Here is a 27,324-nt window from a genome sequence, read left to right on the forward strand (position 1 = left end):
AATAAATTTTCGATTACTGATGAAGTTAAAGTGACGTCACAAAGTTTGTGACTCCTCCTCCCCCTTGTCACACATGTCACATTTTCTTGACCCCCTCCCTCCCCCTAAACGTGTGATGTAATAAATGGATGACCCCTAAGTAAAAAGTAGCGGATTGACTGTATCAGGAAACATCTGGTCGACTGTCCAAAGAGCCGAAGTGAGGAAAATCAAGCTCCGTTATTAACCAATATCGACCCAACAAACCGGTTTATGTCAAAAAGTGAGGCCCAAGGCCGAGCTCCACCTAACACCGAAGACCAGATTCGGACGCCTTCCCATCCGAGGCCAGAGGCTGAGCTGCAGGTAAGCATACAGCTTAGAATCGAACGCCAAGTGTGAGCTTGGCTGACGGCCGAATGCGCGGAGTGCCGATTACGGCGCGCTTCTGTGCGAGGACGAAGGCCAAGCTGCAAGAGGGCAGAGCTTGGAATTGGTCCAGTGTAAGCAAGACCGAAGGCCGATAAAGACCGTGGCCACAGTGTTAAAGACCTCTGGGGCTCTCCTGTAGCTGCATTCGTGGGAGGCCAAAGGCCGTGCTGCAGTGGAGCTAAGATTGGAGAAGAACCAAGCATTTTAAAGGCGAGGCCAAAAGTTACGCTCCAAACAGGGCCGAAAACTTGGAGGTTCAGATAGCGGCTTACTTCTATGCGAGCGATGCGAGGCCAAAGATTGGTCTGCGAGAGAGCAAAGCTTGAAATTTGAACAATGGCCAAGCTTAAAATGAGACCTGATTCCGTTTCCGATGCCTTCCGTGCAAAGCCAACGGCCGGACCTTTGGGCGTGAAAACGCTTAATATCTGAAATTAACCCCCTTTTACACCTTTTTAAGACATTTAAACCATGCTTGCAATAATTGAATTCGCGGTGAATGACGGATGAGCTAGCCAGCTGGCAAAATTAGTCATTTCGTTGCTCTAACACTAGTAGCGCGGTTACCGAACAGAAAAGTTTGAATTTACCATCGATATTTTAGAATTATATGGTCCTAAAATACCTTTTGAATGTCTATAAGCTATTCAGACTGGCGCCGTTAAAGATCTAAACTAGATAAAATATATATTATATGATTCTGAAAGTAGTAGTATCTAACAAGGTCACGCCGATGCCACGCCGATAGCGCAGCGTCGGCGGCGGCGGCGCGTAAATTTTGTCGGCGGCGGCGGCGCGCCGGCGCGGCGCTCATATCTATTCGCTGTACGGTTAAACAACAAGTTATTGGAACGACGTTTTTATTCGTTTAATTTTCTGTCCCAATTTGGTTTGGTTTATAAAATTACTATAGGTGAAATACCTATAGTAATTTTTGTGCAAAATATTTTGATAAAATATTAAATCAATATTTGCCGATGTCGTTGAAAAAATGTAACGTCACACCAGGGGGGAGGGGGTCTGCCAAATGTGACCAAGTGTGAGAAGGAGGGGGGGAGGGGTCAAAAAACCTAGAAATTCGTGTGATGTAATTAATGGATGACCCCTTTGTATAAAAACCCAACTCACCTATCGTCAATGTTATGAAATGGAACTACCCAAAATAAAATAAAAACTAAACTACAAACGTCCGAAACACTTATTATATATACCATTCAGTTTGCATATGTAAAAACAAAATGTTATCGAGGTTTGAATGTCAGTTTTGCACCTACTCACCCCATTTTACGGTACCTAGATATTTAACGCAGGTGACTCGAGCGCTTCTACTTGGCCACAAGGAAACTGAATAATGTTATATTAAAATTTTAACATTACATTTCATAATACATACATATAATAAACAGGTGAGTCGATTATAGCCTTATAGGCTAAGGTTATAATCGACTCACCTTCTTCATTAGATTCATAAACTTGATAATCATTTGTGCCTTGTCCATTAACCGATCGTTAGCGAAGGTCTACGTTTCAGCCTGGGCAAACATTCTTTCGTATATCTGAAATCTGAATATTCTCTACAGGTCGCAATTTTCAAACGATTCTCATGAAATTTTGTGAGCAGATTCGATAATTGAAAATATTTTTTGTCGATTCAATTTCGTAAATTTTCATAATGACGAAGCTATACATATAATCAGTTTAAAGCTATCCTCGTGAGGTCTACAGTCTACAGGTCACAGAGCCCAGTAGTTATTAATTTGAATAAATAGTCATATAGCAATGCATTGCAACCACAATTATGCGTCACTTAAATCCCGGATTGCAATGCGTATGACAGCCATATTGGGACATGCATTGTCTCGATTATTATGACTATATTGACTACTCTCCATTACATATAGTTCTAAAAGGGCGTATCTGATTACAATAAAATTGTGCATTCACCACTTGCATTTTATTGTGATGTTGGTACCTGCATTGCATTTGTTAAATCTGAAAGCTTGTTTCAGGATTTAAAATTTTGGGTTAGCATGAGCTCGAACTACTTATACCATAAAAATCAAAATATAGTTGATGCATTTATCTGAGATGACGGCGTCTTTTTCGTATAATATATTGCATAAATAAGTTACTTCATTTTGATAACTAAACCGAATTGATATGTCTAAGATAAAAAGCAAAACGTGGCGACAATTTTGCATTCATCAAAGGTGCGTGTCGAATTGTCGATCGATCTTTTTAGTCTTGTCTTGGTAAGAATCTAGACTAGATTTTTATTAAACTACTACAATAAAGGAGGAATTTATATAGAAAGAGATACGTCGCTTGATTAGTATTCAATACTTTTTTTATGTAAAATAGTTTCTACTCATTACCATTTTGAATTACAAAAATATTTCTGTTTACACCGAATAATATTTACAATAACTTGTATAGCGAATAGCAGCAAATTATATTTCACCAACTTTACTTATTGCCTTTTTCCACTGTACCCATAGTTGGGGTCATCACAAAGGCCGTTATACGCAAATCGCGTACTCCCGCATATGTTGAAAGGTCGCAGGTTGTCAGTGACACTGGTTTACAGTTACCAAGTTTGGTAATGTACGTGAATCGACGCGGACAATGGCTAACTTGCATTGTACAGACGCCATCAGATATATTGGAGCGGCCAAGGTGCGCACAAATATAGGAACACGCCTTTATTGTCTATGTCTAGTTAGGCGTTAGATTAGATCGCAAGTGCTGATATTTTGAGCCTCTTGGCCGTTCCTATGTATGGTGATGACTTGTGGTGGGGACTTGTGTTCTTGTTCAATCTTTTCAACCTGAGTACCAGGCAAAAAAGCTTGTAATTATTAAAATATTTTTTTGAAAAACCTAGTTTTTTAAATTATGATTTTATGCCCATTTTCTAAACTACCTACCACTACAGGAGGACTGCAAATGATTGTCGTTTATCCCCTTGTCTCTTCAGATGGCTGCGACAAATGCTCTATCAAAATCCATTCAAAATCTAAACATGTTAATACCCAGAAGTTTCCTTACATGGAAGTATTTAGTCCGATTTCAAGCCAGCGATCATGTTACTACTGTAATCCAAGACTTCGTTGCGCATTGTATTTGATTACATAGCGTGCACGCCTAAAAACCTAAATGTTCAAACGCATAACTTTTCTAAACGTGATTACTTACTTACAAATTGTTGCATGTCAACACTTTATATGTTACATCAACAAATGAAGATAGGATATAACTTAGTATACTCATATTGTGTACTAGTAATAAAGATTACGTATCATAGAGGGCCAAGTGTTCAAAGTGACACATCAAAGTGACGATCTTAGAGATTTTAGAGCAAGAGATAATTTTGAACACTTTTTATATAGGATTCCTTTTGAATTGCTAGTGTTGCCACCGACATTATCGACATAAGAAAGTCAGGAGCAGGGACTGTATAACCGGTTTTATTAAATACCTGTATAAAAACTGTCAAACGAATACCGGTTAAAATGTTATACCTATATTCGCATTAGAGGTATTGCTGTCATTCCGTTTTTTTCTTTATCGCTATTTGTACACTAATTGACATAATGAAATACCGGTATTCATGAATACCTCAATAATAACAGGTATTCAGTATACCGGTAATGGTTTTCGTATTTAATACCGGTATTAAACGGTAAAGAGTAACCAAAAACTTTGCGACAAGAGGTTAAAGTTGTTGTTAAGTCCTCATGCCAAAGACATATGTAACTTACTATCTATTCTTTTTGCTCATGCTTATATTGATCGCTGTACAAGCGAAAGATTTCATGATTTAACCACGAGCGTAGCAAGTGGTTCGAAATCTGTAAAATTGAGCGTTGCGACCGTTTCAAGGCACGAGGTTAATGAATGAATTAATGAAAATAATTAATCCCAGAAAACATTTCCATATGAAATATGAGCGCCGCGCCGCCAAAATTTTCGCGCCGCCGCCGCCGCCAAAATTCTGCGCTATCGGTGTGGCATCGGCGTGACCTTGTTAGATACTAGAGTCTGTCTAAGCTAACTTTGCACCGATTTGAACAGAACAAAGTGAGGGAGTGTTATTATAATATAAACGTCATATTTTCATAGAACTTTGACATTAACGATGATATTTACACACGTTGTCGTTGCAAATGCTATGCAGATTAGTTTGATCGGGAATTTATTGCTTTTATATAACGTGCTAACAAATTAGGTACCGATATTTTAAGAAATGGTACTTTATATAAAAACAATTACTTAACTTTAAATAGAAATCAAGAAAACTTTTCATATCATATTTTTGTTTTATTTACCGAACAAAAATATAAATTAAAATTATATCTAAAAATAATCATTACGTGCATTTAACCACATAAAGAAAAAAATACATAGAGTGCTCACTCAGAAAAGTCTAATGCTCAACAACTTTCAGCGAATATTAAACAAGGATTAACTGGAACTTTATTTTCAACTCCTTCTGCTTTAATATAGTAGTAGTAGTAGTAAAACACTTTATTGTACAAAAATCAAAACAAAACAGGAAAAATAACATTCGTCATTAGTACAAAGGCGAACTTATGCCTTTAAGGGATCTCTTCCAGTTAACCTTTGAGCAATATTAGTTGTAAATAGTTGTTCAATACAATTTTTGAGACATTTTTGAAATTGATATTATTTTTAGGGTTCCGTATTTCGTACCAATATCAAGTTGATATCAACTGCAAAAAAGTTTCTTGAAGGGGTTTTTATAGGCTTTTAATATCGTACATTTAAGTCACATTCACTCATTGATTCATTCATACTATATTTGCGATTAGTAGGTGGTCTGTGCGAGCAGTGTGTGTAATCATTCACCTCTCCTGGCGATACGTACATATAATAACTATTATATTTGACTATAGCTACCCGCACTGACTTCGCACGGATTACACAAAACCTTAACAAATTGTACACCTAAACTAAAGCTTCCTCAAAAATCTTTCTATTGATAGCTGAAATCCGCATGAAAATCAGTTGAGTAGGTTTTGATTTGAGTTCATCGTGAACATACATTCATATAGTTACAGACAGACGCGGCGGGGGACTTTTATAAAGTGTAGTGAATTAGTGATAGATTCAATTAACAGTAACCTCACAATATAAAGAGATGTTCATTATGCTGCTTATCTACAGTTAATGCCATGAAAAACTTTTTTCCTACCATAATTCAATAAATTAAATGAAATTAAATTAAATGAATTAAGGTTTGAATTCTCTTCGCATAAACCAAGTTTTCAAGGCTACGCCGCCGATTCGCCGCCACCGCCAACCAATTTTGACCGGCGAACCGCCGCCGGCTAAATGCCTATTGGGCGGCGCTACACGTGCGCGCCGGACGAAAAAAATTGGGTGGCGGCGCGCCAGAAAAAAATCCTCGGCGGCGGCGTGGAATTTTTCGACTTTTCAATATTAAGACGTATAATGAAAAGCCATGCTTAACCCTTAAATCGACAAGGGAAAAAAATCTCAAAAAACTGTGTTAGTATTGGTGTTATTATCTTATTATGTGGTTGTTTATTGTAGAAAAATCATGAAAAAATCTATTTATAATAGTTTCGAAAAAAACATAGGTATGTCAAATATGTTGGATGTTGCCAGTCGGTGTAAATAAAAAGATACGCCGCATAACGAAAAGACGTCTAGTATTTTGGACGTTGCCTAGTTAGTATACAGTACTTTATATGCATAAGGTTTTTTTTGTCAAATTCATGTTTTTTTTTTAATAAATATAGAATAATTGCATTTTTAATTACAAATACACTTACTGATAATGTCAACTTATGTTATGAACTAAAGTAAAACCTATTATTTTTATATTTTTCCAAATGCTTTATAGCTCGTAGGTGGTAAAATTTTACCAGTCATTGGCGTCATTTTATTAAAATTAAATCAAACTTAGCGGGGTATCGTAGGATGCAGCAATATCTGAGCAATGGTATACAACAATGCATGCAATTTTATCAATATTTTCGTAAGAAATTTCTCAAATGAAATCGGGTCTGTCTCTTGATGTCTTGATGAACGCACAGGAAAAAAAAACCGTAATAATATTTTTTTATCTATTTGGTTCATTACGTTGCAATACGACAAGTAATGACTTTTTAAAAGGTTTTGAAACACCTAAAATCCCTCTGTTTAATTCATATTCATATTCATAAAAACTACCAGAAAACGTGATAATTTTACTCTTCGCATACTTGGCACTAGTGCCCTGTAATCGACAACGGTTAAAACACTGGACATTATACTTTGTAAATTTTTGACGTTGTGAGATTAATTAATCTTTAATGGTGTGTGACGTTTGTAATGGGCTTGTTCAAAGGTGTGTTTTATTGTAATTGGTGTTAAATATGTCTTAAATTCTTAATGCGCTTTTGATGTTGTTTCTTTGTCGGCTTTGTCCTAACTAGTAGAAATAGTAGAAATAAAATAGTAGAAATTAAATTATATGACCAAAAAATTTCCGTAAGTACGTAATTATTGCCATGTTAAAGTAAGTATTTTACGTCAAAAATGTGAGAGTTACGTAGGAAGTGGCGCCTATTTCAACTATTTCTTATCGGACTATAACCTATTACATATTTTAACGCTGCATAATACTGTCTTATAAAAAATATTCGGCGCGCATTTTAATCTACCGGCGGCGGCGGCGGCGCGCGGACTCCTTATGGCGGCGGCGCGCACGTCTAATCGGCGCTCATATATTTGAGATTATAAACTACATACGTAATAAAATACAATTAAATCAACAAAAAAAAACAATTAAATGAATCAAATGAACGCTATTAAATATTTATCATTCAAAATCATCACCTAACAGCTAATTTTACCAGCCAACATGAAAACGGGCATTCTAAGATCCGGATCTTAAGTATTTACAACTTTACAAGCGGGCCGGACAACGTCCTTGACGAGTAGCGAAGGAACGAATCGTGGTACTACTACAACCGGTATTGGCACTTACTTATTACCGGTAATAGCTTTAGGAGTAAACTATCAAATAGTGGTATTTGTTGTCAATTGGCTAAACCGATAACACTATTGAATACCGGTATTCGAATACCTCTATTCGGAGCTTAAGTTATATAAATACCCAAATTCAAATTACACCGGTTATACCTCAATAATAACCTGTAGTCAGAATACCGGTAACGGTCCCTGGTCAGGAGCGAATTAAAATAATTTTGTAACAAATCTAATACTTACTAATACTTCATACCATTGGTATGGTACCCAGTTGAGCAAAAACTGGGTTACACGTACCAATGGTTTGATGGATCAAAATATGTTTAACACCAGGTTTTTTTTATCGATGTTTGGTGCCACTGCCTTGTCTACTACCTAAACGTGCATTTGATTGAGGCATGTTTGTGCCTGTCTAAAATATATTTAGCTGGCAGGCTTAAACTAAAATATGTTAGGTATATGTATGTATTATATGTATGTATTTTTATTAGCAAAACGGAACTATTGCTGAAAAAGAACCACCACACAGTTGTCATATGTCATATGTTTACAAACTGAAGTTGTAATGAAAAGAAATAGCGCCGCAGTAGAAACAAGTTATTAGCATGCACATGGAAATTGAAAGTTAAGTTCGTTGACATCGTGTAGCTTGCAAAATCGATGCGTCTGTCTCGCTAGAATGCCAAATTATCTCCAGCCGATGCCAAATGACTCTTAGTTCATGGACACTTTACGACATCATAGAGAACGACAAATCTGGCCTTAATTTATCTAGGGTAGCCTTATAGGAACAACAGATTCTGTTTTAATACTTTTACATTTACATATAAAATAGCGAAGGAAATGCCCTGACGCAAGAGTGTTTTTTATCATAAAAAAGAGGAAAGGCACTTAGGTTATTATTTGCATCCCATGCCAAATGGTAAATTCTTGTTTCATAACCCGACAAGAATTCTAAGATACCATGATTAATTGTACAGAATTCGCTAAGTTTGAGAAGAAATTTTATTCTAAATTGGTTCCTGTTTTAAGTTGATTTTTTTTAACATGGATTTTCTACTGGATTTTTAGAGGTCAGGTTTATAAAAACCTATTTTTTTTTAATTCAAAGCGTAGCAATGCCAAACAGTTCATCATAATTCATGGACACGTACCATGTGGGATGACAACAAATCAACGTCTAGTCTAAATTTATCAATAGAGTCTTACGAGACGAGGTCGCCAATTGAATTGATGGGCTGATTGGATGCAGTTTTTTCTCGCTGTCTAGTCCATTTGTGAAAATACTTGTAGGGAATCCTTATACACATTTCTTGTACCACGAGCAAAATAAACTATGTGTCTGTTACGCCACATGACCTTAAAGCCTTTTCATATTTATCGTGTCTATTTCGACTGCACATGCACTTGATAATCCCACATTTGGTTATACATATTATTATTATATTTATGCTTACGGTTCAATATCAATTCTGCATATTCGTTGATATTACATCTATACCGGGTGTGGCCTGTAACACGACCAAAGAATTAAAACATAGATTGTACTCCTCAAACCGTGACACTTTTGTTCAACAACTTTTAAAAATTATGAAGTATTTAGACTCCCTATTTTTCATACAAAATAAATATTATCTTCAATGGACGCCATCGCCACGCCATATCATTGTGATTGACGTTGCTTGTCACGCCTTAAACATAACAAAATTCGCAATACATTGCGTCTTAGAATAAACTTTAAAGTGTATTAAAAATCAAACCACAAGTTATTTTTAAAAGTCGCTGAACTTTTTAAGCCTACAGTTTAATTTTTTGCTCATGTTACAGGCCACACCCGGTATATGTTCAGCGCTCAAACAAACATTTTCCACCAGCAGACAACGTACGTCTCTCGCGTGGGGCGTAATTAATTTAGATTTAAGTTATTCTCGAACACGGACACGAAACTTATTGTATCGTTTTTTGTAGAAGATCCCTGAGCGTTATTAAAAATATAAAAACATTTTAATCTTAGGCTAGGTACTTATTATTTAGGTTTTCCAAGAAACCTAGGCATAATTAGCTCCAACCACGAACCTAAACAAGTTCTTTTATCAGCTTCACGAAGGAAACTACCACGCAAAGGTCTAAAAAGCAATTCCGAAAGGCCTTGCGTGATAGAGATTCTATAAACTGATATGTCACACATATACATACATACCTAGTTTATCACTCGGCTATTCTTTATGTTACTACCCTCAGGATTTACGGAGGTTCTTATCTACATTTTTATGATCTTGATGCAGTATGTTGGTGTGCGTAACTCGACCTCGTTGGTTCATCTGTTTCTATTATGTTTATGATGCCGGAATGTGATTTGTATTTCATATCGATAGCAGGAAAAGTATATTAAAATGTAGCGTGCCCGTGCCTAAATAAAAAAATCTTGTTAGAATATTTATCATTGCAAGTGTTATATAAAGGTTCTTCATTTCCGTCTTGGCTTTACTCGGTTAGTTCAGTATTTAGTCCAGGGATCTACAAGTTACATTGCGTTGGTATTGTCGTTTGTCGCCCCGGCAACAAGGCCGTCTTCGGCTGGTTTCATTTCCAGGCCGCAAGTTTTATTTCAGGTCCTCTAAAATCAATCTGGCTACACAAAGGGCGCTAAAGTTGCATTTTATGAAATTGATACTAAAGTACCTATGAACATTTTAGATTACAACTTATATAAGCTTTCCTATATACCTGCCCGGCTTCGCACGGTTAGTCAAGTATTTAGTCCAGTCCAGCAATCTACAAGTATTGTAGCCCCTGCGACGTTGCTGCGCTCCGCTGGTTTCATTTCCTGGCCGCAATCAGATCCTCTCCTCAAACTAACCCGATTTACCATTTGACTAACGGAGTGGAGTTAGCGGAAACGACGGAGCGGGCGGAATAGGAATACGAGTTACGCTGTCTACTAAAATTTTAGATATCACAGTTTTTATGGAATAAACACTGACTCATTAATTTAAATCCCCAGCCGGCGTATTATGGATGGCTTTATCCACGTTTATCCACGTGATAAAATAACTGACAATTTTTAACACCGCGGGATACAAAGTGACGGATGCCGTTTTATCATGTTGTCACGTAGACAAGAACGACCATCATATCCGTGCAGAGAGTTATTGACATAGGTTAAGGTACCTACAGTAACTGTTGAAACTTTACCTTTGAAATTTATATGATTGACATGATAAAATTGACATGGTTCCATGATGGCTAAGCGTTGCAATTCGTTGACTGTTGTGGTTTTTGTAATAATCAACAGTCTTAAATATTGTACTAAGTAGCTATTGATTAAAATACCAGCACGTCTAGCACATTTTTAGGGTTCCGTACCCAAAAGGTAAAAACGGGACCCTATTACTAAGACTCCGCTGTCCCTCCGTCCGTCCGTCTGTCTGTCTGTCTGTCTGTCAGTCACCAGGCTGTATTATGAACCGTTATAGCTATTAGGCAGTTGAAATTTTCACAGATGATGTATTTCTGTTGCCGCGTTGATGTATATGTTGTTATTATTATATTTTATTTTGATTTAATTCCATTTCTTTTTAATTTAAATTAATTTATTTATCTCTGACATTGTATAGAATATAGATCATAATACTAACAATATTTTATAAGTCATAGTCGTAAGTACTAACAAAAATGATCTCAGTTGGTCCTTAAATAAATGATAATTAAAAAATTATAACAACAAATTCTAAAAACAGAAATAAATATTTAAGTGACAACAAACGTACCTATAAAACAAACGTGATTTTTTTGCCGTTTTTTGCGTACCTAATGGTACGGAACCCTTCGTGAGCGAGTCCGACTCGCACTTGGCCGGTTTTTCCACTACTGGCGCCACTCCGTATGTCAAATCGCGCTTGATGTATGAAATCTTAACTGTTCCCAGCCTATACATACTGATTGTTCTCACGGACTTGGTTAAAAATCTGTACTTGATTGAAACCACAGAACAGAGGGATAGACGTTTAGCTTCTAGACGTAAAGATTTACCTCAGACCGTGAGTGCCAAACTTAAAGTAGTCAAGCACGCGGCTGGTTACCAGGCTATTGGACTATTTAATAAGTTACCTGTTGAGTTAAAGTCACACACGAATAGCCTCATTTTCAGAAACAAGTTGAAGTCTTTCTTGCTAGAGAAGTGCTACTATTCCGTAGAGGAATTTGAGAATGAACGAAATTCTGACATATAAAATTAAAATTATAATGCAGTTGTTATTAATGGCTAAACTTACAGTTTGACATCCTATGTTTATAATTCCTAATAGGGTATTTGATTGTATTTAAAATAAATTATTTTACACCATGCATGAAATAAAGCACCAGAAGATTAATAGAGAAACGTAGATAGCAGTTACTTTTAGATACAATTTCTATTTTTAAACCCATACAAAACTATAAAGAGTAGGTAATTTTGATTGTGACGTCACATGCTAGTGTTTCATATAAGTAAATTCCATAGTAGCAAAATTGCTTTGACGGTTCGAAAAAAGAAACTGATCTGACTAGTGGTCAAATACCCTATTCCCATTTTACTAATTTTGTGTGTTTTATGTTTTAATTTTAATATTAGCTGCATGTTTGTTTGTTGTTGTTGTTGTTCTTGTAGTTTTAAGTTATTTATAACATAATTCAAACACAATGTAAAATTGTTTTATGAATAAATGAATAAAAAATAAAAAATTGCGCGATTTTTCACAAGATATAGAGAAGACACCTAATGAACAAAAGTCAATTAGGTATGTGTTCGGATAAAGGATTTCATTAATTGTTTGAGTACGCTGAGATTATACAGTGTTGATAGTACCTGTCATTCTTCGGCTCGTGCGTCATGATTCTCGGAAAGTAAATTAGTTTCGTCGTAGCGTTTTTGCTGCTATCTCAATGACGATTGAGATTTTCTGTTAAATTGAATCAATCATTCTAAATTTTAACTTAAATCTTCATCGATTTACGAGAAGATAATAGGTATGTTGTCGTAGCGTTTTTGCTGCTATCTCAATTTCGTTTGAGATTTTTTGTTAAATTTAATCAATCATCCTAAATTTCATCGATTTACGAGAAGATAATATTTTTTCTCGTTATTATAGACATCGTCATACGTACAGCATATTATAAATCACAAGGTACGAGTAGGTATCCTAGTCTTTCCGAGTAACCTTGATAGGTATCAGATTATCAGATACCTACCTTAAAATATGAACCCCGTAAAAGAAAAACAAAATGATCATACATGTTATTCTTTAACCCGAATAAGTATGATGCTGCCATTAAAATCATTAAATACTTACACTAAAAACGGTAGAAAATGGTTTTTGTTTTCAATGGGATTCATTACAGACTGCAGCTCATTTTCACTAGTCTCGAGTATATTTTACTGAAAACCCGACGTTTTTAGGGTTCCGTACTCAAAGGGTAAAACGGGAGCCGCTACTTGTTGCCGCTATAACAACAAATACTAAAAACGGAATAAAATAAAGATTTAAGTGGGGCTCCCATACAACAAACGTGATTTTTGACCGAAGTTAAGCAACGTCGGGCGGGGTCAGTACTTGGATGGGTGACCGTTTTTTTTGCCGTTTTTTTGCATTATGGTACGGAACCCTTCGTGCGCGAGTCCGACTCGCACTTGCCCGGTTTTTAAATAAAAAGTTCGTCTGTGATTCCGATTGGCGAGCCTTTGTGGCTTACAAAAATAAAATAGAAATGAAGCCCTACCTACCGCCGCCGGTGCGGTACGGGCGTCGGGTCGTCGACCGGCCTTGCGCCCGCCGCGCAGGGCCGCTGCAGTTCTGACCCTTGCTTTGTTCCTGTGCACGCTCTTCCACCACATTTCACCTGATATTGTAAGGCTACAAAGACATGTGGTAATAAGTTGACAGAGGTGGATTTTCTCATTTATATTTTCATGGAGTGTAGTAACTTGTAGTCAAAATGATATGGTAATCGATGATGTAGGTCCGCTTAGCAGGTTTTATGTCCATGTCGTATTTCCTAGATGTGGATTTCCGTACAAAAAACAGTGTCAGCTAGTTAGAAAGGAAGGAAATGCGTTACTTGTTACTCTTATTTTAAAATGTAATTTTGGCCGGATGTTCATATCCGCCGTTATAGAACTCGTTTCAAATTTTTTAAGGGCAATTTCATTTCAACGCTCAGAGCATATACTTAGTTTGTTTTTGTTTTTTTTTTATGACCCTATTCATACGGCAAATCGAATTATACAAATACAAATGTTTTTTTCGGAAATATTTACATCTTCAGAGAGAATTGAAATCGTAAAAAGGCAAACCTTAAAGCTTGGTCGTCCACTCGCCACACGCAATACCTCAAAGTTCCACACCATTTCACTCTAGAATCTAGATAATAAGTAATAACTTTGTTACTTAACTAAGGTAACTATTACTACTATTCGTTTTTGATACGGTAATCAATGATGTAAGGTATCGATAAGCTCGTGACGCCAGCCGGCGAGTCGCCAACAGTTGTGCAAGGTCGCGCACCGTATTATTATTGCACAACCGCAGCTTCTGCGAGGATGCGCGTTTACACGTCATCAAGAGTAATTTTAACTCGCGGAAGGGCAGCTAGTAATATTTGTGCGTTTCCACAGACAGTCCGCATGCCGCGTCCGGCACACGCGTCCTATTTGCCATATCAATTGCGTACTCAATTTAAGCCGGCGCTAAAGCTGGCGCGCTTCCATCTATAAAAACTAATTTTAATCCCCTTGTTTTAGTACCTGATAAAGTTCAACGAGATAAAGACAAAGAAGGGCATAGAGTTACTACAGCACTTGGTAGAATATTACCATGCGCAGACGAACTATTTCCAAGATGGACTGAAGACGATAGAGCATTTTGGAGTGTATGTGGCGGATTTGAGTGTACAGCTTCAGAAGATTCGGCAGCAGCAGGACGACGAGAGGAAGAGGTTGTTGGAGTTGCGGAACATGCTGCGGGCAGCTGCTCCGCAAGACAGGGAGGTGGGTTATAACACTTATAACAGTAATATTGTAGCCACATAATTTTAGTGCTATAGTACAACGCGGCTGCATGCCAGAGGAAAATGCGCGGTTGTCTAGACATCTTACTCCGCTTTCGCGAGATTCTAACACTCAATTGCGCGGAGCGGTAGTTCACTAGTATAAATACTAGTTCATGATTTGATTGTAGAAAATATAACATATAATAGTTACAGTGCGTGGGAGGTAAAACCTTAGAGAGCATTCAATATTTTATAAATATTTCTATGCTTACTCTTAACTAATGGCGCTTATCATGTTGAAAGACGCTAAGAAATTGTTCCCTTAATGAAAATCCCACGTAGGTACGTGAGTATATATTATTCAGTCACATGACAAGTATAGCAAAGCAACTATAACATTACAAAAACACATATTTATCTTTTAGGAGATAACTGCCTCTACAGTCTACGATAACTGCACGGAAGTGCAATAAACGGTTGCAGTAATTGTGCCTGTTGTTACTCGTATTTTTTTAATACCTACATTTTGTAAAATTATGTATTTGTAATGCTATATTACAAACTTAACATTTCAGTCTTATCTTTAGGTATTCTACTTACAAAGCGTTCCACTTTCTCCTTTGCTATCTCTTATCTTAAAAGGGCATCTAATTAACAGACTTGTTTTTTAAAATAATACATATTAAATTTTATTTTCCGAAACTGCATTACTGCATCAAAGACTTTAACGTCACTAAAACAAGAGCGTAATAAAAATCTCTTACTATCCCTTTTTAGGTAGCGTCATCGTTAGGCGGTTACTCGCTGCACCAACTCCAAGGCGACAAGCAACATGGCGTCACGAGAAGCGGCTATTTGCTCAAAAAATCCGAAGGGAAAGTCCGAAGGGTGTGGCAGAAACGGCGTTGCCGAGTCACAGCCGAGGGTTACCTGGACATATTCCACGCGGACGAAAACAAACCGCCCGCGAGGGTCAATCTTCTTACGTGCCAAATCAAAGTCGCCGCTGATGATAAGCGGGCGTTTGATCTAGTCTCATGTAAGTACCTACTTTACATTACCTTACACTATTACTGGAGAAGTTGGTACAGTCGGTTCCCTAACATAAGTACCTATCCATTTTTTTATACAATTAGTATGGCAACTTGGGTACTTAAGTTGGGGCACCGACCGTTCATCTACAAGGAGTCGAAAGGGTGAGGTAGACACGTTGCTGCTGAGTAAAAGCTGAAGGCTATTTAAAGTTAATGGTGGTCAACTATTTACAAACTTCCTTTTCGCAATTCCAGATAACCGTACTTACCACTTTCAAGCCGAGGACGACAGCGAGCAACGAGCGTGGGCGTCAGTTCTAGTCAACTGCAAGGAGGGCGCTTTGATGAGGGCCTTCCACCAGCAAGCGGGGGAAAGCAACGACTCGGGGCATTCGTTGTTGGACCTACAGCGGTCCATTATAAGGGCTGTGAGGGCTATGCCGGGTAACCAAGTGTGTGCTGACTGCGGGTCTACCAATGGTAAGTGACTCAATTAACTCACTCAATCACTGTTATGATATGCAACAGAACTGCCAAGGCGTGTTGATAGGGTTTTAACAGGAGGCAAGGGGCGAAAGCAACGGTCTACTACAGGAGCTGTGATGGCCAAGCCATGAAACCAACTATGTGGACTACGGATCTACTTTAAATTATAATTTATTACAATTGAACTGCTATAGTGTATTCCATATGGAACTTAAAAGAGTTAAAAGGATGTAAACAAAAAAATCCAATTCACACTGTCAATCAGCCAATGAGGTACAATATTTTGTATCTATGGAATAGTGTCATTGGAGGAACGATTGAGTCATAGGTACAATATTTTGTATCTATGGAATAGTGTCATTGGAGGAACGATTGAGTCATTTATGATCCACATGGAATATATAGACTATAAGTAGTGGTGAGAGAGTGAGCCGATTCTGCTGATACTGATTTAAATGCGTCCGCGGGCCGAATGCCAATTTACAGTCATTCCCACTACGTATATGGATTTACATTTTGTAATGACTAGATTGTCAATCGTTAAACTTGGCAATCCGGTTAACGCAAAATATATGGCGCTGTTCTGTCATCTTTAGTTCAGTTATTCAAATCCACATGTCCTATAATGAGTGCCATTACTTCGTTATTGATTGTGTAATGTCAATGAGCTGAAAATGAGTCATACAAAACACGGTAATAATCGTAAAGTAAATGAACTGGTTTGTTAGAGAAAACAATGATTCATGAGCAACTTAGGCATCCTCAGGTTTATTTTATAACCTGAGTACCTATTCTACCACAAAGTCATAACATAATTAATATTACTTACCTAAAAAGAGTGCAGTTAGGTACCATGTAAGACAATATTGAAACATGCAAACATACCTATATTTATGTACCTTTGTTTGAAGAGTAATTATATTAGCTCTACTATAATATTACGCCGCATCAGAAAAACGTGATGGAACATGTTTAAAACATTAAAATTGCGTGACTGTGGAATCGATTCGATTGTTTCGATTAACCTAATCGTTATTAGACAAGAAAAAACTCCCATTGAACCATCCGGAACAGTAGCTGATCACTTTGTAGCTCACCAGATATTTACGTACTAGATGGAGCATTTAAGACGATTAGCGGTTCCATACAAATTTAGTTGGGGTAAGTGTTTCCATGCTCTAAACTTCTAAATCCATACTTGTCGTTTAAAAGGCCGGATATAACATTTTAGACGTTTGTATATAAACAAAAACCTGAGGAAAGCTGGACAAGCCGGACTCATAACATATTGGGCGGCATGGATAGGAAAAAACCGGACAATCCGGACATGTCTGGTTAAATCTGAACACCGGGCTTTCTTAAACGGAACCGTTTAAGAAAAAACATTTTAGTTGCATCCTCGTTTATGGCCTATACGCACATTGTAGGAGAAGATCTGATTTATTGATGATTTTATGTAAGTAAGAGTGAGTACAATTAGTCGGATGCGCCAAGTTATGTGGCTCTGGGCGTAGTCCGTTACTATAAGAAGATCACCCTTGCGAGGCAGAGAGCCTCGTACAAGCTTTATAATGCAGAGTCCAAATGATACTACTCGATGCTTCAATTTCACACGCTCAGAGAGGCCATGACCGCCAGTTAACGCGTTATGAAACATCCGAATAGCAAGCATTCCAGAGTAATCTGTTGTGTGTTTACAATGTTTCCTTGTATTGTTTGTGCGTGAAGACCACACTCTTTGCACAAGCTCCGAGGAATCGTAAGGAAGGCAGCATACCCTTGCCAGGTACACAACACGGCGCGCTCATACTGTCGCTTCCTCAGTTTGAAAATTCTTAGAGCTCTTGCTTGGTCTGAAATACTGAAAAACTGCTCGTCCCACGACACCAGTACGGTTACCATCAGTTATTCACTGACATAAACGGCGTCGAGAACGTAATTTACTTTCTATACATCTCGCTCGCACTCGCATATTTGTGCAAACGGGATGTATAGAAAGTAAATTACGTTCTCGACGGCGTTTATGTCAGCGACAAACTGATGGTAACCGTACAGAGCCTTAATAAAGACCTGTCGCAGCGTTTATCCTCTCGCTAACTTACGGCCCGATTCGAACTTTCAGATACGTCAAATATTACGTTACGACTAAGTATACGATATGGATTAGATATGTCAGTGTCAAAACTGGCGTTTTTGTTTGAAAAAACGTCACTTTTGCCCCGAATCCACGGTTTTCGTGTTCGAATAATTGTGAGATATGTTTCGTATCTGATCCAAATTGAATTCTGTGAAATTCTAGCCCGAGCAATGGAATTTTGTTTAAATCATTGGAACCGTTTTGAACGCTGAGCACAAACTAACCTATTACCTAGATTACATCAAAGTTTTCCCGGAATTTAGGACGAACTTTAAACCCATATTTGCATGCAGTTGTAGAGCTCTGGGTACAGTTTCGTTTACCGAAGTTCGGATGTTCAGTTTAGAACTAGTTCCTCATCGTGTTACCTAGTTTGTTATTTAACTTTGTGAAAACGGATAAGATTAGGCCACTGTGATACGTATGAGAAACATTTTATTGAAATACAATGTAATTGATAGTGTAGTTTTCAAGCAAAAAGTATGTCAGAATTTCATTCTCCGTAATTTCATTCGACTCTAGGCACATTAAAATATTGACCCAGCTTTCTTGTACAAAGTTGTTCAGTAGGTATGACCTATAAAGTCACTACGCAGAGTATGGCTGGTGATTAAAATTTCACCCTGTATTATCGTTTATCTTACGAACGTTTGTTCGTATTTCAGAAACCGCTATTAAGCAGATTTTTTATTCGCTTCCTAGTATATACTCTCAGAAAAATAAGAGAATCGTTCGTAAACGACACTATGGTGGAATACTCTAATACAGTCCGACCAGTGAGTCGTGTCACAAAAAAAACGCGGGAATTTCAGTACAAACCGCACCTGGCAATAAAATTACTATGAAATTAAATGACAGCTTGAAACTCACAGCTTATTTGATAGGAAAAAAAGTTGCCATATAAAGAATTAAAAAAAATAGCTTGTGACACGACTCGCTGGTCAGACTCTACCGAGACCATGACCAATTAACTGTTATGAAACCACAACCTTGACCACCAATCGTCGCAGGAAGGAACTCCGTTTCCGACTCGTATCTACACTTTAATTACGGAATCGTTATCAGCACTCGATTGGTATTGTTAATTAGTGCAGAAACTTTTTACGATTGCATGCATAATTACAATTAGGTTCATTTAAAAGTTAAATAAGAATTAACAATTTGTGCAGGCTGCAACAAATACCTACCTTATTGATTTTGAGAACGGTGTATATTAACATATTACGAAATTGTCATGCTCACCTTTTCATTTTATGCCTGTGTAAATACAAAGCCAGGTGTATTTACATAGGCATAAAATGAAAGGGGGCACAGAAGTGTAACCGACAAGTTCAAGTAGCGTTACGTGGTACATATTACTATTTTTTAAAGTTCCTGACGTGCGTAATATTGACTGTTGTATGGCAAGGACGAACGACTGCTGAAACGAAAAGTTAAATGCTAAATTCATTCTTTTGAGAATGGGTTAACATATCGACGCTGGAAAGGAGAAATTGGATAAGCGACATTTTCAGAGATATTGAGTTATATACATCGTTGGAATCGCCAGATTTTTCTGCATCGAATGGACTAGGGTTCGTACCAATCTGACGACTTTAGTGTCGCTTATCCAGTCGGTGATTTGGAGAATCACTGGTACATTTAAGTTACTAAACGACTTAGTTTTCAACATTTTTTTGAAAAGTGGAGATTAGATGAAAAGTTATTCGATGTAATTAACCTTAGAGTTTTTTACTTATTTGCCAGTTCAGCTTAACCTTAGCTTGGATAATTTTGCCTTATGACAACTAACCTTTCACTGTCGGTTAGCTATTTTTACCTGACCGAATAATAGCTTTCTATATCATGTGGATAAATTTACTTAACTGTCAAATGTGAATTATTGGCGTTTTTCAATATTTACCTAATTTCAGATTTAAAATTTTTGTCGTTTATTCCATTTTACCTGAAATTTGTTGGAAGCTACCTAGTAATATTTTAACTTAAGTACTTTCTTTTTGTTGTTAGTTTTCATAATATCAGAAAATGCCAAGTAACGGAAAAAAAAATATTAATCTCAGGTATGAAAACACGAGATAATATTTTTTCCTATTTTGGTTTCAAATATAAATTTCCCATTCTTACTGTTACCTCATAATTAAGTTGATTCTTTTAAGCAATTTTGATCTCAAATAGAAATGGTACACTTGTTATCTTAAGACTCGTTACATAACTTCTTATTTGAAATAAAGCTATACAAATTCCTTAAAGGGTGTTTTTTTATATGCGTAGGTATGACAATCTTCCTTGTGGTTGATAACTATACAACTCATAGAATGTAGATGTATCATAGGTTGAATGTGTCGCATAAGCAGCTTATCGAGTTTGAAATTGCTCCTTAAAAAGTGTTAGATAATTTATCTTGATTTGTTTTTTGGAAAATATTACGTATATACTTTTTTGCTTGACTATAAAATAAGCATACTTTGCAATAAGTTAGTTTTTACTCAATCAATTCTGACAACAAATTTACCTTGGAGTTTTTTACCTGACTAATTTCTTGTGAAATATGTCGGTAAGATAAATTTACCTAAATTTATTTTTACGACCATTTTGCTTAAGCGACACAAAATTCTTAAATAACTCATTTGAAGGTAAAATAATAATAGGATAATGTAGAATACATGACTATAACCTTATAAAATGTCTAATTTAGGAAATACGTCATCATTAGGAATTTTAATGATTTTTTTTTAGAAAACCTTGCAGTTTTTTGGCTCTCCCGTAAAGTTAGTTGCGTGTCGGTTATCCAATTTCTCCTTTCCAGCGTCGATATTATTTTGTTTCATTCCAGATCCCACATGGCTATCAACAAACTTCGGCGTAATAGTCTGTATAGAGTGTTCAGGAAGTCACCGGGAGCTTGGTGTGCATATATCCCGGATCCAGTCCCTTACGCTCGACCGGCTCAGTACGTCGCAGTTGCTCATCGCGAGGCATATGGGCAACCAGATGTTTAACGAAATTATGGAGAATATGCTGGATGAGAGGGACAAGTTGACGCCAGAAAGCTCAATGTAAGTGGAATTATAGTATAAATTATGTAGGATTATCGATTTACAAATAAGCAGGTTGTTTAGTTTAAGTATCGTTGATATTGGGGCAAGAAGATTCGAATTGTAAAAGTACGCTTTAATGTTCAAGCAAAAACAAATACTTTCTCTCTTTAATTCTCGACTTAACTGCATATTAATTCTCGACATTTTATTAGTATTTTTTATCGAGACGATAACTTGCTCTATTTAATACATTTTATTTGTGTTCCATAATACAGTATTAACATTGCATGTATAATATTTTCAGGGAAGAACGGCTAAGGTTTATCCGAGAAAAATACGTATACAGAGCGTGGGCCGCGCAAACGTGTAGAGATGCGGCAGAAAAACTATCCGAAGTTGAACATGCAGTCAACAACGGGCACTTACAAAATCTGCTGCAAGCGTACGCCGAAGGCGCGGACTTGGCTGCGACACTACCATGCTCAGTAAGTACGTTGGGCTAAAGTGGTTATTTTCTTGCCCTTCAATTATATGATGATTTGATGACCTATTCGTGCATTCTCTATAAAAATAAAATAGACTGTAAAAGACTGAACTTGGCTGTGCCTCTAACTTGCTCACAAGTATGTGAAGCTAAAGTAATTCAATTATCGTCCTGTTGTTGTCCCTCGTGAACAACGGAAATTTTATAGCGCATTGTCTGACTTTATTGCGCATGTAACTATAATATGCTAATGTGGATATTTACTGCCAATTTTCCACATATGTACACGTACATATAATGTACGAACACGCATTTGTCTTTAAGTAGGTATATTTAATTTTCAATAGTTATAATAATATTATTGTACTGCCTTATGCTTCTAGCATCAGAATAATGTTCTGAAATATGTTTTGCTCCAAAGCGTATGTTGGTCTTTACTTATTAAGGAGTTTACCAAAAAAACACAAAATAGGTACTGATTTAGTTTCGGGGGAAATCTGTTCCACGTTGAGTATAAATGTTGATAATATTATCTGCGGGCTCAGCACGGTTCCATTTTTATCGACTATCACTATGCGCGTCCCTTTCGCACTTACATACTTGTTAGAACGTGACAGGCATGGTGACAAGGGATAAAAACGCGACCGTGCTAAGCCGCCTGGCTGAGAATGTTATTCAAAATCAAAAACGATACGTATTGTAAGCCATGTATACCTTGAATTCCCTTTTTCCAAAGATTTTCTTTATCCCTCAACTCCCAGAGCGCCCTTTGTCCTTCAAAACACAACCTTGAACTTTTACATATAGGATCGAATTTTGATTCTCTTTGGTGGGATGGGAAGCGAGGTGTTAAAAAATCTATAATTTCAGGACTGCGGCGAGACGGCGTTACACCTAGCAATCTCCCGAGAACTAGGCGACGGTTCCTTCCTCCACATCGTTGATTTTCTAGTCCAAAACGGAGGCGCCCAACTCTTAGACAAAACCACATCTTCGGGCATGACCGCGTTACATTTATGTGCGGCGACGGATCGGACGGAGCCTATGAAGTTGTTGTTGAAGGCGGGCGCTGATGTTAGCATTAAAGATGGGAGTGGGAGGACGGCTTTGTTCATTGCGAGGACGCTTGGACATCACGCGTGTCAGGAGTTGGTAAGTGTTGGGAATCGTTATTTACACACTTTTCTTGGCAAATGATTGAAATGATATCTCTAATTTGGATGTCGGCCTGTGATGTGATCACCTAATCCACTGTGGTGCCCAACTCTCAGATAAAAGCATATTTTCGGGCATGACGGCGTTACATTGTGTGGCACTTGTAAATGGCGCTTTCGAAGAAGACACGTTTTTTTGTATGGAAATCGACAATGCCATAGTCTAAGGGAACCGTCAATTCTTTGGCATAGACAATCAAATTGACAGTCTTACCCATTGTGAATGTAGATAGAGTTCGAGTACGCTAAGTGTTTTATGCGTGCTAGTCGTTGACGTATATTTCGTGACGGGCCTTACGGGCACTAAAAATGGTACTAGTTCACCGGTGTCACTCACGAATTCGAGCCAATCGTGCAGTCTAACGCAACTAGTTGCGACCAATCGCGCACGCTGATGCGAACTCATCAACCAATCGCGTTGTAGCGGTCACACCGCTGTACTGGCCCCATTCATGCCCCATTCTTATTGCCAGTCCTGAGATATACGTCAATGGTACCTACTAATCAGGTATGACTCCTGCACATTGTCACTTCCAAATCGGTGCAAACTTACTGTAAAGACTCTAGTACTATTGTAAACATCTGGATGATTAGTATATACTGTAACGTTTTTTGTTTTAGCTGGAAAATGTGGACAAAAGGGAGAAGAGTATGTTTGAGAACATCAACATCGATTGGAATTTGTCACATGACGATGGCTCGACAGACTTCTCTGATGACGATACCGTCATCGATGAAAGGGTAAGATTAGAGTTCAATCAATGAAATGTGCAAATTGTGTACCATGTTACTAGAATGATAGGGAAAAGTTGGGGTACTAAAGAAGTTAGACACGGTGATTTTATTATGTCTGACCATAGGGGTGAATATGCGGATCATATTGAATAACATTTACTGTAGACCCAACCCATAAATCGCATAAAAAATCTACCGTTCCATAGAAAACATTATTAACATATGATGCGCCAAAAATCTAGACTAAGTACAGAAATTTACGTAAAATATTTAAATTTCAGCAAAACGGCAGTGTAACTCCTGAAAAGAAATGCCCGCGCTCACGACCGCCCTCATACGCCGGCGCGGGCGAGCGCGAGCGCTCGGGCGGCGACTCCCCCGTGCTGCGCTCGCGCTCCTCCACCTGCGACTCGCTGCACCACCCGCCCACGCCCACCCCCGGCACGCTGCCTAGGAAGCCTAACGTCTGTGAGTCTACAGCTCTTACTTTGTTTAAATATCTTGCAAGCAAGAAGCGTAAAATTGAGATTGCCCTCGCTCGTGACCGTCTTCATATGCCGGAGCGGGTAAATGGGAATGTTCGGGTGGTGACTTTTCCGTACTACGCGACACCTGCGAGTAAGGCCAAGCGCGCACCACGACTTTTTGTCGCGCGATAATTTAGTCGCAGAAATGTAACGTATGTGTTTATATGGCAGTGCGCGCATATGCGACAAAAAAATCGCAGCGATTTTAAAATTGTGATTTGTCACATTTTTCCGCGACTGCTCGCGACGCGATTGTCGCAAAGTGAATTGCAGCATACGGAGTTGTATGGCCCTGCGCGCACTGCGATAATAAAATCGCACCCCGGACCTCAGTCGGCACTTCGCTCTCCAAGCCTCAACATGTCGGAACCTGCTTCTCCGATGGAGTCTCAAGATGAGACGCTAGATGTTGACCATTTAATTATGGAAATAGAAGGAGACCACCTTTGTGGTATAAATACTCAAAGTTATACGGCGATCGCATATTAAAGACACGTTTCATGACAAACGACTGGTAAGAAATCCATGTTGAGAATGAACAAATCGTCGACTTTTTCATCGCAGTGCGCGCAGTGAATTTTCTGCGATATATTACAGCGCGATTCTAAAATCGTGTCGCAAAAATTAAAATCGTGGTGCGCGCTTGGCCTAACTAAGTAATATACAATTTTCATCAATGGTAAGGCCAAGCGCGCACTACGATTTTTTGTCGTGCGATAATTTTGTCGCAGAAATGCAACGTATGTGTTTATATGTCGGTGCGCGCACATGCGACAAGAAAATATGTATTACAGCGCGATTTTAAAATCGTGTCGCAAAAATGTAAATCGCATTGCGCGCAGGCTCTAAGAGCAGTTTTTACTAGTGTCAAAGGAATTTAAACTTTCTGTACATGCCATTCATCGCGATAATTCGTGGACGCTGGTATTTTTAGGGTTCCGTGCCTCAAAAGGAAAAAAACGGAACCCTTATAGGATCACTCGTGCGTCTGTCTGTCCGTCTGTCACAGCCTATTTGCTCCGAACTACCAATTAAGTTGAAATTTGGTACACATATGTAAGTCTGTGACTGACCCAAAGACGGAATAAGAAAATTAAAAAACAAAGTTTAGCAAACTATATCGTGTTACATATCAAACGGAAGGGCTCATTATGAGAATCTCAAGCATATTTTTTTTATAATTTTAGGATAAAGAGTTTAGAAGTTATTCAAAAAAATAGACAAAAAATGACCATTCCCCCCCCTCTATCTCCGAAACTGCTGCTGTCTAAAATTTTGGAAAAAAATACACAAAATAGTTCTTTACCGGAAGATGACAGGAAAACCTATTAGAAATCTACAGTCAAGCGTGAGTCGGATTTAAGAACAAAAATGTGTTTAGGTAATTTTAGGGACACAGCAGCAATGGTTTAAGTGAAACGTGGTGTAGACAGCTATTGCGAAGGCTCTAGGCCGATATCTGCATAAGGCTGAAGGTCCGAAGCGTCCCGAAGAGGTGTGCCTTTAGGTTCAAGCGTGAGTCCGATTGAAGACAAGAAATGTCGACTAGGCTGTATCTGGCATACAGCCGCAATGGTACTTGTACTGTTGATTGATTAGGTACTTGTACTATTGTTACGTGTTCTAGCACTAATATCTGGGAGACCGAGCTTTGCTCGGAAAACATAAAAACCAAAAATGCACGTTTTCCCAGAGATAAGACCTAGCTAGATCGATTTTTCGCCCCCGAAAACTCCCATATAGCATAGCAAATTTAATCGAAATCCTTAGAGCCGTCTTGCGAGATTCCGAAATATATATATAAATAAATATATAAAATAAATAAATAAATAAATATTGGGGACATCTTACACAGATCGACCTAACCCCAAACTAAGCATAGCTTGTACTATGGGTACTAGGCGAAGATATAAACATACTTATATACCTAGATAAATACATACTTATATACATGACTCAGGAACAAATATCTGTGTTCATCACACAAATAAATGCCCTTACCGGGATTCGAACCCAGGACGATACACAGAATTGCTCGTTTAAAGGTTTATATATATTATCTCTTTTCGACCTTCGCTTTTAAAACACTTGCAGAGCTTTCATCTCTACGCGGAGCTCAGCCTTCAGTCTTCGCATTTGGACACTTGTACTATTGTTCGGCATGTAATCTTCCTATCCAAGCTACTTTGCATAGTTGCAGAAATATAAGCCACCGCGCCATAACACTACATGTTACATCTGGTTTTTGAACTGACCCATTCGGGTATTTCAAAGTTTCACTCACATTCCACGTACAAAAAAAATTGCTATAAATTGTGTGATGTACGGAACCCTTGAAACGCGAGTACGACTCGCACTTGACCAGTTTTTTTATGGAATTTTAGTAAGATGCTCATTGATTTATCGCCATGATGACGTATGTTTGCTGTGATCCGGTGATCGCATTTGATTCCCATTCATCGTTGTAATGTGCACCATATATGACACGCACACTCTCTTACATGTTCCCTATATATACCCTAGCATAAGTATCATATATCAGAATAAACCTATACTCCAGAGATAGTGTTTGTTTTCACGTCCCACACCACATGGCGACCCTGTCAATCTGATAGTAAGTTTTCCGTATGTTCTAGACAATATCGGCAGCCTGAAGAAGCGCGCGGCGCCGCTGCCGCCCGCCGTGGCGTTGCAGCACCCGCCGCCGCACCCGCGCTCCACGCCCTCCCCGTCGGCGGACAGCACGCGCTCCTTACACTGTGAGCGATCACCGACCACTGATTTCGCTTTATAATCATCATCACAGGCCTTTCCGTCTATTGCAGACGATTTATGCATTGGTGTTTAGACAACGGGTTTGGTGACTGTGGAGGCCGATACGTGAGCGGCACGACCTCCCACATTTTTGGCAGAGAAAGCTCATGCCATCTGAGGTTCCAGTCCCGGTTTACTTTATGCGACACCTTCTGCTATCTAAACTCTAAAGCATTAAACCAGGCTTGGTCGCATAGCCTTCTCCCCTCCACAACACGCTTGCGCCATCCATCACGGTCACGGTATAATAGTACATTGTGTATTAAGGGTGGTAAACAAGAAGTTAGCAACGAGTGTTAATTGAAGCCCGAAGCCAAAGGCGAAGCCTTATTAACACGAGTTCGTAATTCCTGTACCGCCAGTTGCACACACAATGTTTTGCATCACACTTGTGAGGG

General features: G+C 38.2%; 1 protein-coding gene across 2 annotated transcripts in view; it reads left to right on the forward strand.

Annotated features, from left to right (window-relative positions):
* Positions 1 to 27,324, forward strand: part of LOC134790061 (arfGAP with SH3 domain, ANK repeat and PH domain-containing protein) — a 99,767-nt gene that overhangs the window by 63,584 nt on the left and 8,859 nt on the right. For both annotated transcript variants that reach the window (XM_063760818.1, XM_063760819.1), the window contains exons 5-13: positions 14,210 to 14,455; positions 15,235 to 15,496; positions 15,747 to 15,971; positions 20,948 to 21,170; positions 21,457 to 21,637; positions 22,507 to 22,788; positions 23,472 to 23,591; positions 23,867 to 24,053; positions 26,749 to 26,871. In XM_063760818.1, the coding sequence (XP_063616888.1) occupies positions 14,210 to 14,455; positions 15,235 to 15,496; positions 15,747 to 15,971; positions 20,948 to 21,170; positions 21,457 to 21,637; positions 22,507 to 22,788; positions 23,472 to 23,591; positions 23,867 to 24,053; positions 26,749 to 26,871 (1,849 nt within the window). The remainder of the gene's footprint in view (positions 1 to 14,209; positions 14,456 to 15,234; positions 15,497 to 15,746; positions 15,972 to 20,947; positions 21,171 to 21,456; positions 21,638 to 22,506; positions 22,789 to 23,471; positions 23,592 to 23,866; positions 24,054 to 26,748; positions 26,872 to 27,324) is intronic.

Source organism: Cydia splendana, chromosome 4 (assembly GCF_910591565.1).
Source record: "Cydia splendana chromosome 4, ilCydSple1.2, whole genome shotgun sequence".
NCBI lineage: Eukaryota > Metazoa > Arthropoda > Insecta > Lepidoptera > Tortricidae > Cydia > Cydia splendana.